This window comes from Schistocerca gregaria, chromosome 9 (assembly GCF_023897955.1).
Source record: "Schistocerca gregaria isolate iqSchGreg1 chromosome 9, iqSchGreg1.2, whole genome shotgun sequence".
NCBI lineage: Eukaryota > Metazoa > Arthropoda > Insecta > Orthoptera > Acrididae > Schistocerca > Schistocerca gregaria.
In genome coordinates this window covers 187,284,292-187,297,104 of record NC_064928.1, presented here as the reverse complement: position 1 = coordinate 187,297,104, position 12,813 = coordinate 187,284,292, and the positions used below count along the sequence as shown (strand labels likewise).

Genomic DNA, 12,813 nt, shown 5'->3' with positions numbered 1-12,813 from the left:
TTCATAAAAAAAACCGCGTGGTTTCAACACTGGGCATCAGGGTTCTAACCTCTTAGAAGTGCCAAAAGAAGTGATGAAATATAGATAAGAGGGGCCGTGACATCCTTCCGATCATGTAACATGTCCACGGTGGCATTAGGCAGAATTGTGGTACAATATGGTGCCCATGTGACACCACTGACTTGTCTTACAGAGTACATGTACTATTTAGCTGTAGCCACTCTCCCTCCCCACAAGTGTCGATGTTTTGCTATTTGAGGTGTTGTCGAGCCTGAGGATGACATTGCATGTTGTCTTGTTTTTGCACTATTACAGAGGAAGGCCATATGCACCTTTGAGCCAAATTCAAAACTTATGAGCCCAATGTGTGGGAATTATGGAGTTTCAAGAAACTGATCCTTTAATTCTGTAGCTCAGTGAATTAACATGTGTGATAAAATTAGTGTGTCCATGGACAAATTCCATGCAGGAAATCCATCGTTTTGTTTGCTACAGTTACCTTGAGACATACACTTAGTAGTTTTATCAACAAAAGTTGTCAACTTTGCCAGCAGTTTGGGACGAGGTTCCAGTACTTGCGCAGTTTGCATTTTTCAGTTGCACTAGATACTATGTCTTTTGGAAATGCAGTTACCAACTATTGATTTACAAAACTGCACTCTGATGAGTGACAGGAACTAACTGTGTCAGTACTGCAACTTAAATGTAGAAGAGTTGCCCAGCTGCACAGAGATGTAGTCAAGATCATGTACATTTTCTGTTTAACTTTTTGTTGTGAACAACTTTTTTTCCATTAGGAAACTGATAAAGAAATGCAGAAACGTTTCTGATTTGAGTTCTGACACTGAAGAGGTACTGTGTCTCAGTGTCTTATGCCAAATACTTCATGTTTGTGAAAGAAAAGGAATATTGCACTCCACGGATGTAATGAAGTATGAGTGTTACTTATGGGGAGACTTTGCAGACTGCTCAGACATGTTCAATTTTATTCCTACTTGCAGGATTTGAAGGTCAGTGCCTGGATATCATTTAAGTAATGCAGTACTACTACAGTCTAAGAAATAACTTCAAAAATTTGAAGATTCAGTTACTATTAATTATATAAAATTTCAATCCAGTTAAAAAGAGCAGCCTGTTGCTGTGTGCATAGTGTTCTAGTCTTGTAATAATAAGAGCCCTGATTTGATTCTTCTTAGACAAATATATTTTTATTTACAGTTACTGGAAGTCTATATTTATTGTCAAATGGACGTGTTGTTTAGCAAATACATATGTGGTGTAGCAATAGTCACTATACATGTTTGTGAATTTTTAATCATATGAAGATGATGCAAGCCAGCCAACACATTGCAGCACACACCACTTTTTTTATATTAAAACCATTTCCCTTCTTCATTAATACACTTTTTAAGTCTACCTGGAGCACCCTAACACATATCCTTATATAGCTAACTGTTGTTGTTGTTGCCAGAATCAGTTATATTGCACAGGTATTGTATACTTTGATAGTTTTCAAACCTTAATGCAAATTATTTTGCAACTGCACCCTCATGGTACACACTGTTGTTGTCCAGAAGTGTTCTGCAGCCCATTGGAACAGTGGTCTACTTGCTGCCTGTGTATGTAAAATATCAAAGTGCATGTTAACACTGCCGTTGCTCAGCAACTTTGGGCTACCCGGCCAACGCACATTTGTTGATACTATGTACCATTCCCTATGTTTGTATATATTTGTAATTTGAAGAAATGAAAGTACATTTTCTTTTTTAGATTCGGAATTTCTGTACACAAATTTTAAATTACGAAGAATACTCGCATTTTTGTTTAATTAGTAACTGAAACTAAAAAATGTACTCATTATTAAAAATTGTAACTAAGTATTTGTTAATTAATATTTCAGTTTGCTAGTAAATAAAAATTCAGATAAATTTTTTACAAACATTGCCTAGTGAAAATAAAACCAGTGACTTGCTACTCATAGAGCTGTAGGCAGATCTGCATAAAAGCAGCTCAGAGATTTTTTTATTGTTAGCAACACTCAGCTCTTCACATCTTCAAGTCAGTTATTTGGAGTATTTTTTGAGAAGTACATGTACTGGTTTAGTGACTTGATGTCTGGGCACTGACCTTCCAATGCTGTAAGTACCAGGAAAATTTTAAATTTAATTTCAGTATGAGGCATGTCCTGTTCCAATTTCCATACTGTCTTGACTGCCTGTGGCTGCTGGGTCTGAGTCATCCTGCTACAGATTGTGGCCAGGATGTATTGAGAAATGTAGTTGCGATCTGTTGCCACTACTGAAGGCTTTCCAAACTTGTGTATAATTCTTTCTTGGGATAGGAGCAGCTGTGCCACATTGCTGCCATTCAAGTGTTTCAGTTAGGAGTAAACATATGAGGACAATCCCAAAGGAAGGTCTCCTACATTTATGGATTTTCTACAATAGTTTTCATTTTAAAGGTTGAAGAATGCTTTATTTTTTTTAAACAATCAACTTTTTGTAGACACTGAGGCAATTTCACAATGCCCACGTCATACCAGCTTGATACAGTGTTCTTTGGGAATCATCGAACCTCACCTTTCACTTTGTTATCAGAGCCCAACTGCTGTCCAGGTAAATGTTCCTTCAAGTTAGAGAATAGGGGGTAGATGCTCAGTCCGCAGTCTTGACTGCGTGGTAGGTGGCTGACGGCGTTCCAACCAAAGTTTTACAGGAGATTGATGGTTTTGAAGGGGATGATTGGGCACAAATTGTGGTGAACAATGCTTACATCCATGCTAAGAATTATTCTTCTCCAGTTCTGTATTGTCCTTCTGAGTTTTTCAGTGTTTCACGGTACTTGTCTGCTTTTATTGTTGTACATGTAGTCAAAAGTCGATCAACAGCACCCCATTCCAGACCCAAAACACGGTTGCCGTACCTTTACCAGCCGACTGTGTTTGAATTTTCACAGCTTGTGTGAGGAGGGATTCCTCCATGCATGTGACTTGTTTTGTCTCAGGTGTAAAGTGGAGTGCACGAGTTTTGTCACCCATGACAATCGGTTGTTCTTTGTGTCTACATAGCCACTCACAACAGTGTGGCTACGTCATCAAAAGTAGGGCACCTTTTTTTGGGGTTGCACCCATATAACTATTAACTTTTTATTGTTGTGGAAGAAATTTTGTTACCTTTCAAAGTGTTACTAATAGGCTTCATGTTTTGGCTATTTTAATGATTGTTACCTTTTTCTATGCACCAACATATATCTTATTTAGCAAATATGTTTGCCTTTTTTCACTGTGCTTAACTTCTGTACAGTACTTTACTTTACAATAAATTGGCATTTCTGTATTAGAATGTTGTGGTCGTCAGTCCAAAGACTTGTTTGATACAGCTCACCATGCTAGTCTGTTCTTGCAAGCCTCATCATCTGAAATAACTACCGTGGGCTACATGCATTTGAACTGCAAGCCGTGGCCATGTCCTACAGTTTTTGCCCCCCCCCCCCCCCTCCCCCTCCCTCTCCCACTTCATTGCATTGCAGTAGTAACCATTCCTTTGATGATTCAGGATGTGCCCCAACAATATATCTCTTCTTTTCTAGTTAAGTTATGCCACAAAATGTTTCCTCCCAGACTAATTTTGGTAGCTCTTCACTATACTAGGGAGCAGAGACATTGCTGGCAGAGAAGTGTAGGCCAGTTCTTCGATCCCTCCTCTTCCTTCGTTTTGTAAGTGCCAGTGAGAAGCCTGTGGCCTACTCCAGTTTGGTCTGTAACTCTAAGCTTACACTGTTGCCATAATGTCATTTTCACCTCGAACTTTTCCCATTAGCATTTTAAGGAACAACAGCTACCACATAAGCAGTTATTAGTTATGGGGTTTATGTGGTAGTGCTCCACTTCATTTATGCTGTTGCTTTCATGGCTTGGCAACTTTGTTGCTACCCACTATCCGGCATTCTTTTATGTTTATGTTCATTCTTTTATGTTTATGTTCAAGGTTGCTAAAATAATATGTGTGCTGCATGGAGGTTTATGTTTGCAAAGAGATCAGTGATTTTCATCGGGTAGTATTGCTATTTTTGTTGGAGAGTTAAGATGACTGAGTTTCAGTACACACAAAGGGAATCATGAATGAGGCTTATGAATTTCTTTGCAATTTCAGACAATAGCAAGAGAAACAATACCTTATCGTCACTGCAAACGGCAGCCTTAAAGGTGCATCATGTTTCACTATGATCCATACAGAGAATATTTGTAGAATCGTGTGCAATGGAATCTTGTAACAAATGTTATGAGGAACGCAAAAGCTCTTGTTCAAAATGTAGTCTGCCACTTTAGTAACTCATCCACACACAGGGATGCCAAGTGTAATGTGTAAGGGTTGGTGGTAAAATATAGTCTCAGAATGAATGCAGATTTGACCCCCCTACACTACACATTGGGTTACAGTAAATGAAATGTTCCACCTTAAAGGTGTGTTGGGATTAACAAACATGGTGGATTTTAGCAAGAAATGTTTTTGATCACTTCCCTTGCACAAATGGAGGTAGTTGCTTACCTCACATCTTCTAAAAGATGTATCCCATACCCGTCGTCCTGCTTGGTTTCTTCTCCTTCGGTCATGAGCTCTAACATTTGTGCCATAAACAATGTATAACGATGTGACAAATGGGTAGGTTTATATGATAAGGATAATAAGAATCATAAAATGCTAGGACCCCTACTAATTTTGTATTTTTTATTAATCACAAAACTAGTAAAATAAATTCTTCAGCTGGCCCATCATTAATATTCCTAACAAGATTCCCGGTCATTAATTTTAGTTCCTGAGCACTACAAAAGTCACAAAAATGCTGTACATGATTGTTGAATTAACATGAGATCTATAAATATGTTTTCTGAGGCAACCATAACAGCTACTTCTGTCTTGATGTGGAGGTGCATCTCACACACGAGTTCTCGTGTTGCCACCTCGAAAAGTAATCATAGACTGCCTTGAATTAACACAAGCACTTCATCCGAGGCAATTTCTCAACAAACTGTCCTGCCTTTACGTGAGATCAGATTTCATACACAGATTCATGTATTACCTCCTCGGAAACCGATCGTAGACTGGTAGTGAGCTATCTTAGCAGTTTGGCACCTGCCCTTGCAGGGTGCACTTGTGATTCCCATCAATAAGCACTGACAGTAACTAAAATTTGTAGTGATCATTTTCTGTTGTATTGGGTGATACTGAAATCATTATTAACAAGTTCTCAGTACAAGTAATGCATCAGCACAGTTGGAACAGTATATTAACACTTCTCGGCGCCCACCCTGGTAGGTTAATCTCCACTCTCTCTGTTCCATTATGATATAGCTCTTACTCGCCCTGCCATTCTCAATCTATGTGATCATCTGGCACATCCTTTGATGAGTCTGTTTTGTGACCCTATCTGTTAGCGAGCCCCCTTAAAAAATCTTCCTATGTGTGTATTAAAACATAGCAACAACAAAAAATGGAATAAATGTGGGAAGGGATGTGGCATAAATGCCACTGTCCATTCATCAGAAAAATTAATTTTCAATCTTCATGAAAGGATATTAGTTGACGGAGGACTGTCACTGATTTGGGCGATTTCCAGAAATACATTGATCATCGTACTTTATAGGAATTTCATGACTGTGGCAAATATCTTAGAAGTTAGCAGACATCTTAAAACGACAAGATCACTATCAAAGAGGGCTGGTACTACAGTGGAGAATTCCGAAATCTTATACAGAAAATGCAGTGATGGAAGAAGCATTCTGATTTAAAGATTAAATATGGTAGCAGCTACCACTTTCATTACAACCTGATAGAAAACATGTGAGCCTCAGTGAAAGAAATGTTAGCAAGAAATTGCATATGCAGAAATAAGATGTGCAAAATGTACGTGAGGAAGCAGTAGATGTAGATGGTGTGACAGTGGGAGACAGACTTAAGTGCATATGTCATCCTTAAAATCTAAAGAAAACAATTATCTGAAGGGAGGCATCTAAGAACGGTTTTCTGAAGTAAAGCATCTACGAAAAGTTTGTTGAAAGCATTGTCATTGCTTTAAATGACTCCTCAGATAGTCTTCAGAAGAGCACAATTAAACAACAACAACAAAAAAAACAGCATTAAATATTATGCTTATTGATCTTTCTTCTTCCTAAAGCTGTAAATGCTGTTCCCTCAGTCAGCTCCTGTTCCTCTGTTCCTGTCGTCTTCACATTCCTCTACACCCCCTCCCCCCTCGCCCACCTACCAAAAAAAAACAAAAAAAAAAAAACCAATCAATCAATGCAAAGCAGAACAGCCACCAAGTGTACACTGCTAACTTGCTAAGCTAAGGAATCCTTAAACTTCACATCATCAAACTGGAAATAACATTATAATTTAACAGATGCCATTAACTTCTAAAACATAGGAGAACGCATTAACATTATTTTGAGAAGGAAAGTTGCTACTCACCATAGTGGAGATGCTGAGTCACAGATAGACACAACAAAATGACTCTCACAATTAAATTAAAGCTTTCAGCCATGGGCCTTCGTCAACAATAGACAGACATGAGCAACGCCCCCCCCCCCCCCCTCCACCCACCCACCCACACACACACACACACACACACACACACACACATACACACACACACACACACACAAAACTGCAGTCTCGGGCAAGCAGTGTGGTTTTCAGTTGCCTGAAACTGCAGTAGTAGTAGTAGCAGTAGCAGTAGCAGTAGCAGTAGCAGTAGCAGTAGTGTGTGTGTGTGTGTGTGTGTGTGTGTGTGTGTGTGTGTGTGTGTGCGACCTGCGACTCAGCATCTCTGCTATTTGGTGAGTAGCTACTTTCCTTCTCATAATATTGCTACAATCCATCCTTGATGTTCGATTGTTGGAGACTGATTTAATATGCAGAGGCTGCTGTTTCATTGCAGCATTTTCCAAACATTTCCTTTGTGTATAGTTTTGCAGCCATAATAAATTATTTAGAATAAGTTGTTGTTTGCTTCTGAGTATAACGTCTTTATTGCAGTGTGGTATCTGCTGATTTTGGGTATCATATTATTTTTAAATGAGTGCCTTGTAAGACACTGATTGTACACATCAGTCAGCATTGCCTGATGGTGTAGTTTGCCAGGTTGGGCGTGACATGTGAAGGCTTCTTACTTGTGGAGACTGAGGTGTACAACAAGAACAGGGGTAGAGGTAGTGCTCTGTATTGTTTATTGTTCATTTTACTTCTATTTGAGGCTGTTTTCTAGACAAATGCTTTCAGAAGACCTTTCCTAACACTTTAATTTATATTTATGATAGCAAATTTCACATTTTCAGAAGAGCTTTCCTTGCTATTGCCTGTCTACACTTTATACCCTGTATACTTGTGCCATCACCAGTTATTTTGTTGCTCAAATAACAAAATTCTTCTGCTACTTTTAGTGACTCACTTCCTAATCTAATTCCCTCGGCATCATCTGATTCAATTCAGATAAATTCTGGTATACTTGCTGTACATTTGTTGATATTTATCTTATAACCTCTTTTCAAAACACTATCTTTTCCAGTCAGCTGATTGCAAGTCCTTTGCCATCTGACAGAATTATAAAATTCTCATCAAACCTCAAAATTTTTTATTTCTTCCCTGTCGAACTTTAATTTTGTTTGCAAATTTTTCCAATTCCCTTTACTCCTTGCTCAGTGTGTAGATTGAATAACATTGGGGGTTTAGTGGGAGTGTTGTTTCACTCCTAACTGACCTATTGTTTCTGTTGACTCTTCTGAATTCAGTCTGGTTCCTATACAAATTATAGCTAACCTTTTGCTTCCTGTATTTTATCCCTACTATCTTCAAAATTCCAGAGTGCAAGTTCCAGTAAACATTGCCATCCTTTTTTTCACCTAAATTTAAGTTGTATTATCAGCACTGTTTCACATGTTCCTGCATTTTTCCAGAACTCAAATGTATCCTACCCCAGTTCAGCTTGAAGACAAGTCTTAAGATATTCTGTGAATAATGTCATCACTGCTCTGATTGCAGATGGTGATGAATGGAGAGAAACTGCAGCTACATGCATCAGATGATGTAGCTCAGCTAATGATCCGCGCACGGGAACTGCTGATGGGACAGCCCCCACTAGAAAACAGCAGTGCCTGGTACATACTTCTCTGCATCGACCTGGAGGCTCGCAAGTATACAGCTCTCCCGGACCACTTGCTGTCACTCTACGAGTCCAATATAGCATCTAAGCAAATTCTCTCACTTCTCAAGAAGCTTAAATCTGATTCGTAGTATACATTTCTTTTGTTGAACAAAATTTGTGTGCTGTGAATATAGTATTTAATGTACACCACAGGGAAATACCGAGGAGCCTATAGCAGTGTGTGCTATACACCCTGTAGGATTAGAGGTAATAGTACTTCTTTGGATTGTCAAAGAAGGGTGTTCTTGTTGTGACTGAAATGTTGTTGGCAGCTGCAAGAAGTTGCTGAGTATTGTATTATTTTTATAATGTATTTATTCTATATCTCAAGTACTGAATGGTATTTGAAAAACGAAGTATTGTAGCCTTCACTGTATGATATTTGCATTCTGTTTGTTGCCAAGAATATTGTCAGGTACTTGTATCAGTCTGTAATTTGCAGTGGAAGCTGACTCCAATAAGAGGTAGAAACATACGACAGATTGAAATAATTAATGAGTATGTTGTCAACAGACAGACACCATGACCATGCAGTTCATAAAGAAAGTTCTAAATTTTTATTTCTAGGATATGCCCCTGGGAGACTGAGCTATCGGAAAACTTTATATGAAACAAACAAACACATAAACAACAATAACAACCACTAACAATATCGAATGTATGTAAGATGAAAATGAAATCTTTAAGCACATAAGATTACAACAGAAACTCTCACAGGCATTGTTACCTGAAAATTGGTGACAATAGTTTTCACTGCATTAATCTTGATCAATATCAACAAAAAAATAAGCATGTCAGTCACACAGATGAACAATTTAATAACTAGGTTGGTATTACAAAAGACCAGTCACAGAAATTAATCATGGTTGTGGAAATGAATCTGTTATTTTGTTTCTTGGTACTGAATACATTGCAATGCTTTCAGCTTACACTTAGTGCAAAATTCTTACTGAAGTGGTGGACTTCAGCCATTTCCTCCAATATTTGTTGTCTCTAGCTTGACAAACTTCTACAGAGCAACACTCTTCTTGTGATTATGACACAAGTAGTGGCATCCTATTATCTATGCATGCAGAATGGTAGGTCATTATTTTGGACAATGGCAAATGATCATTTGAAGCATGAAGATTGTGTTAATGAATACAAATATTCTAAATGGTTTTCAGGATTTCATGCACACCCCCCTGCCCTCAGTAAAGTGCATTTTTTGTTTTGTATATCATCTTTCTTTGAACATCTGTGGTCCAAATATATTTGCGATCATGGTGACTTTGTAGTTGAGTCACACACTTCACATTGGTTTGCAGAGTATGGACATGGATATCAACCTTTATTTATTTATTTACTTTTTTGCACAACTACTGGATGAATGCAAATTTAGCAGGTCACCATTTCACTGTGTAGGTGGTCACTAAAAATGTGAAAACACCGTGTGTATTTACACATATAAAGAATTACTCATACTTCTACCATTTTACCCAAGTGTGTGTGGGGGGCAGGGGGGGGGGGGGCAGGACTCCTAAGCAGTACTTTCCATAACTGGTGCATTGGTTGTGGCATTACCATTACCTCCCACCAGGATCTCCAACTTATTTTTCTCTTTATGGGATCAGATGAACGTTTAAATCCACAAAGGAAATTATATATAGGAGATAAACTGATACGTTGCATCACAGACATGACTGTACTCTGATGTCAGTACAGAGATGTGTTGCACAAAGTGCAATGAAAACCACAGTGGATTTCATAAAAACTTAGCTTGAACAGTACAAAACCTGTAACCTGAAAAGTAATCAATTACAACAAACACCAATAAAAAAATAAAACAATTCCATAATGATGATAAGCATTTTCTGATGACTAATCTGATTCAGAGCATATGCCAGTAAGGACATTTTTGCTTCAAATTACCATTTCTGTCACCTCCCAGAATACTGACCTATCCTTATGGGATACTTTGTTGGAGCCTCCTTGTAAGTGGCAACAATGCTGTGTATTCTGAACATGTGGTAACTCTTAAGGTTTGTAGACACATCTTGTCACTTGTGTGCCACACACAAATGAATACCATGTGTTTGTGAACTGGCAGCTAGGAGTGTGTCAGAAAGCGTTCCTGGTCTTTCTCTGAGGAGGAAGGAATTTATTGAAATTTAACAGTAAGAATATTACTTCTCCATGGCAGAACACTGGTAAGACATATCATCTGGTTGGAGCTAGAGAGATTTTGGCTTATTTGGTCATTATTAATTAACCTGTCAGTCAGTGATTGTGTTGTTAAACACCCGTTACTGGTAATCTGGGGACTAATTTGAAGTATACCTCTATGATATACTTCTGAATTCTTATTGTGTGTGTAATAAAGCTACTTACATTTACAAATAACTTAATAACTACCCCCTTACCTTTTGAAGACCATTACAGCAGAGACTTGTGCCATATTTAATAAATTTTCTCAGCTGCAGTTTTATCACAAGAGTAAACTAGATCACAACAACTCGTGAAATGACCCGCATATCTTTATATCTGAAGTGAGATGATCTATCCAGTTAATGGACTTAAAACATAAAACAGATGAAAGACAGCTCGTATAATAGAATGGTTGGTTCCTATTAACAGAACCACAGCCGCCTGTTTTGCATGCAGTATTTAAATTATAAAAGCATATAACCAACATCAGACTTTTACACTAATACATACATGATAACATCATTAAATTAACAGTGAGCAATGAGTTAATATAACTACTTAATGAGTGATTGTTCTTGTCAGGTGCCTTGGTTACTGAGGTGTTAAACATAATTATCAAGTTGTTGGGCAACATGTGTGAAACATATTTTATTCTGAAAACATATTTGGTCGTGGTGTTCTGATGCTTCTAGGAGATTGTAAGAGGTGGACAGTGATCTGTTCAGATGTTATAATTCTGTTGTTTTGTTTATGACTTGTTGTAATGTTGAATGTTGTATTTATTAAAAGAGGAGAAGTAATTATTGTTAGAATAATTTGAATAATTGCTATGGCATTTTGTGGTTTCTTTTGGGGGTTAATAAGATGGACCATTGAATTACTTCACTCAACTGCTTTGCAGAAAACATTGCATCATTCCAGAAATACTTTCCCACCTCTGCAAAGTGTGTGGAAAAATTAAAGCAGCCTTCCAGTTACTCAAAATAATTTATTTATTTCTCAGAGGTCCTGCCACTAAAGATTCACGACTTAACTACATCAAAATAGCCATTTTCTGCTCATTCTTGAGTGTCATAAATAGTGTGATCATTCTTTTGTAACTGATTGGTGTCTAATTGTATATGACTCTGTACTGTTGACTGTGTTAGTTACGCAAGACATTTTTGGCCTCTATTGTTTTTATGGCATACTTTTAAGTGTTCTTTGTACTATTATTAAATTTTTACAACTATTTTTCATATCTTAAATCTATTCTTATCAATATTTTTTTTAATATTATGATATTTTGATTATCCTCAAGACAACTTAACTTTCCAGTTTGAATGTAGATTACAGTACACACTAAATTACTGCACTATATATGCTGGAGAAGGGCAATCATGAAATAATTTTTGCTTTATGTGTAGAATGTCTACATAGAAGTTTCTCACAAAGAAAGAAAGAAAGCAAAGGAATGTGATAGTTTAACATCCTGAAGGAGAGGGGTACCATGAAATCTTAACAAAAGAAACAAAAAAAGGCCACTCCCTGTATAATGCAGTGTTGAGCTATAGTAGGCACATAAATAAGTTGATCATATTTCCAAATTTATGTTGTTGAATTGGGAGTGGGTAATACTTAAAAGCACATAAGATTCACTGTATTTTGTCAGAAAAATTCACTTGTGCTTATGGCAGTAGCAATATTTGTCATTGATTACTGCTGTAACGTTTCAAAGTTGGTTATCTTTATTTTCATCAAGGTATGTACGATAGTGGTGCATAGTAATAAAATAAAGGCAGTGTGTGCTGACAACTGAATGCAGCTACAGTTATGTCTTAGCACTAGGAAAACGGTGTAAAAGAAAGAGAGCCTATGAAGTGTAAATTATGTGAATGACTGATGTAAATTATTGTAAAATAAGATAAATATTTTTCAGTCTTTGCTATACAGTAGTGACACATCATGCAAGATGAGCAATGGAGCCAATAAACATATTTTCCAAGTAATTGTTTCTCCTTTTGCATTCTGTCCTTGTATGCAAAAATAATTTTCTAACATCCTTGTGACCCTATTCAAGTGTTTCTCAGATGGGTTTATATTCGAATACCCCTCATAGAAGATTTTTTTTTATTTTATTTATTTTTATTTTTTTTAAGCTGTTTGCGATACTCGTGATATATCAAAGTCTCCCAGACATGCAGAGGACCTATTGGGGTTGGGGGGGAAGTGTTTACTATTTATCCAGTGAATATGACAAATAATTTTTTAGGTTGGCTTAATCTGATTGCATTTTCCAGTGATGATTAAAACTTAGCTGATGTCTGGAAACAATTAAGACATGGAATTACATGTCTATGACACTGAAATGTAGACAAGGAATTTATGTACTGCTAAAGATGGTAAAATTGCCATTCCATAAACTAGAAGTTGATATTTTATGAA

The 12,813-nt window shown here is 37.2% G+C and overlaps 1 protein-coding gene across 2 annotated transcripts in view; it reads left to right on the top strand.

The window, feature by feature from the left end:
- LOC126291908 (uncharacterized) overlaps nucleotides 1-12,377 on the top strand; it is a 61,367-nt gene extending 48,990 nt beyond the window's left edge. For both annotated transcript variants that reach the window (XM_049985641.1, XM_049985640.1), the window contains exon 5: nucleotides 8,040-12,377. In XM_049985641.1, the coding sequence (XP_049841598.1) occupies nucleotides 8,040-8,291 (252 nt within the window). In that variant the 3' untranslated portion in view covers nucleotides 8,292-12,377. The remainder of the gene's footprint in view (nucleotides 1-8,039) is intronic.
- The last annotated feature ends 436 nt before the right edge of the window (nucleotides 12,378-12,813 follow it).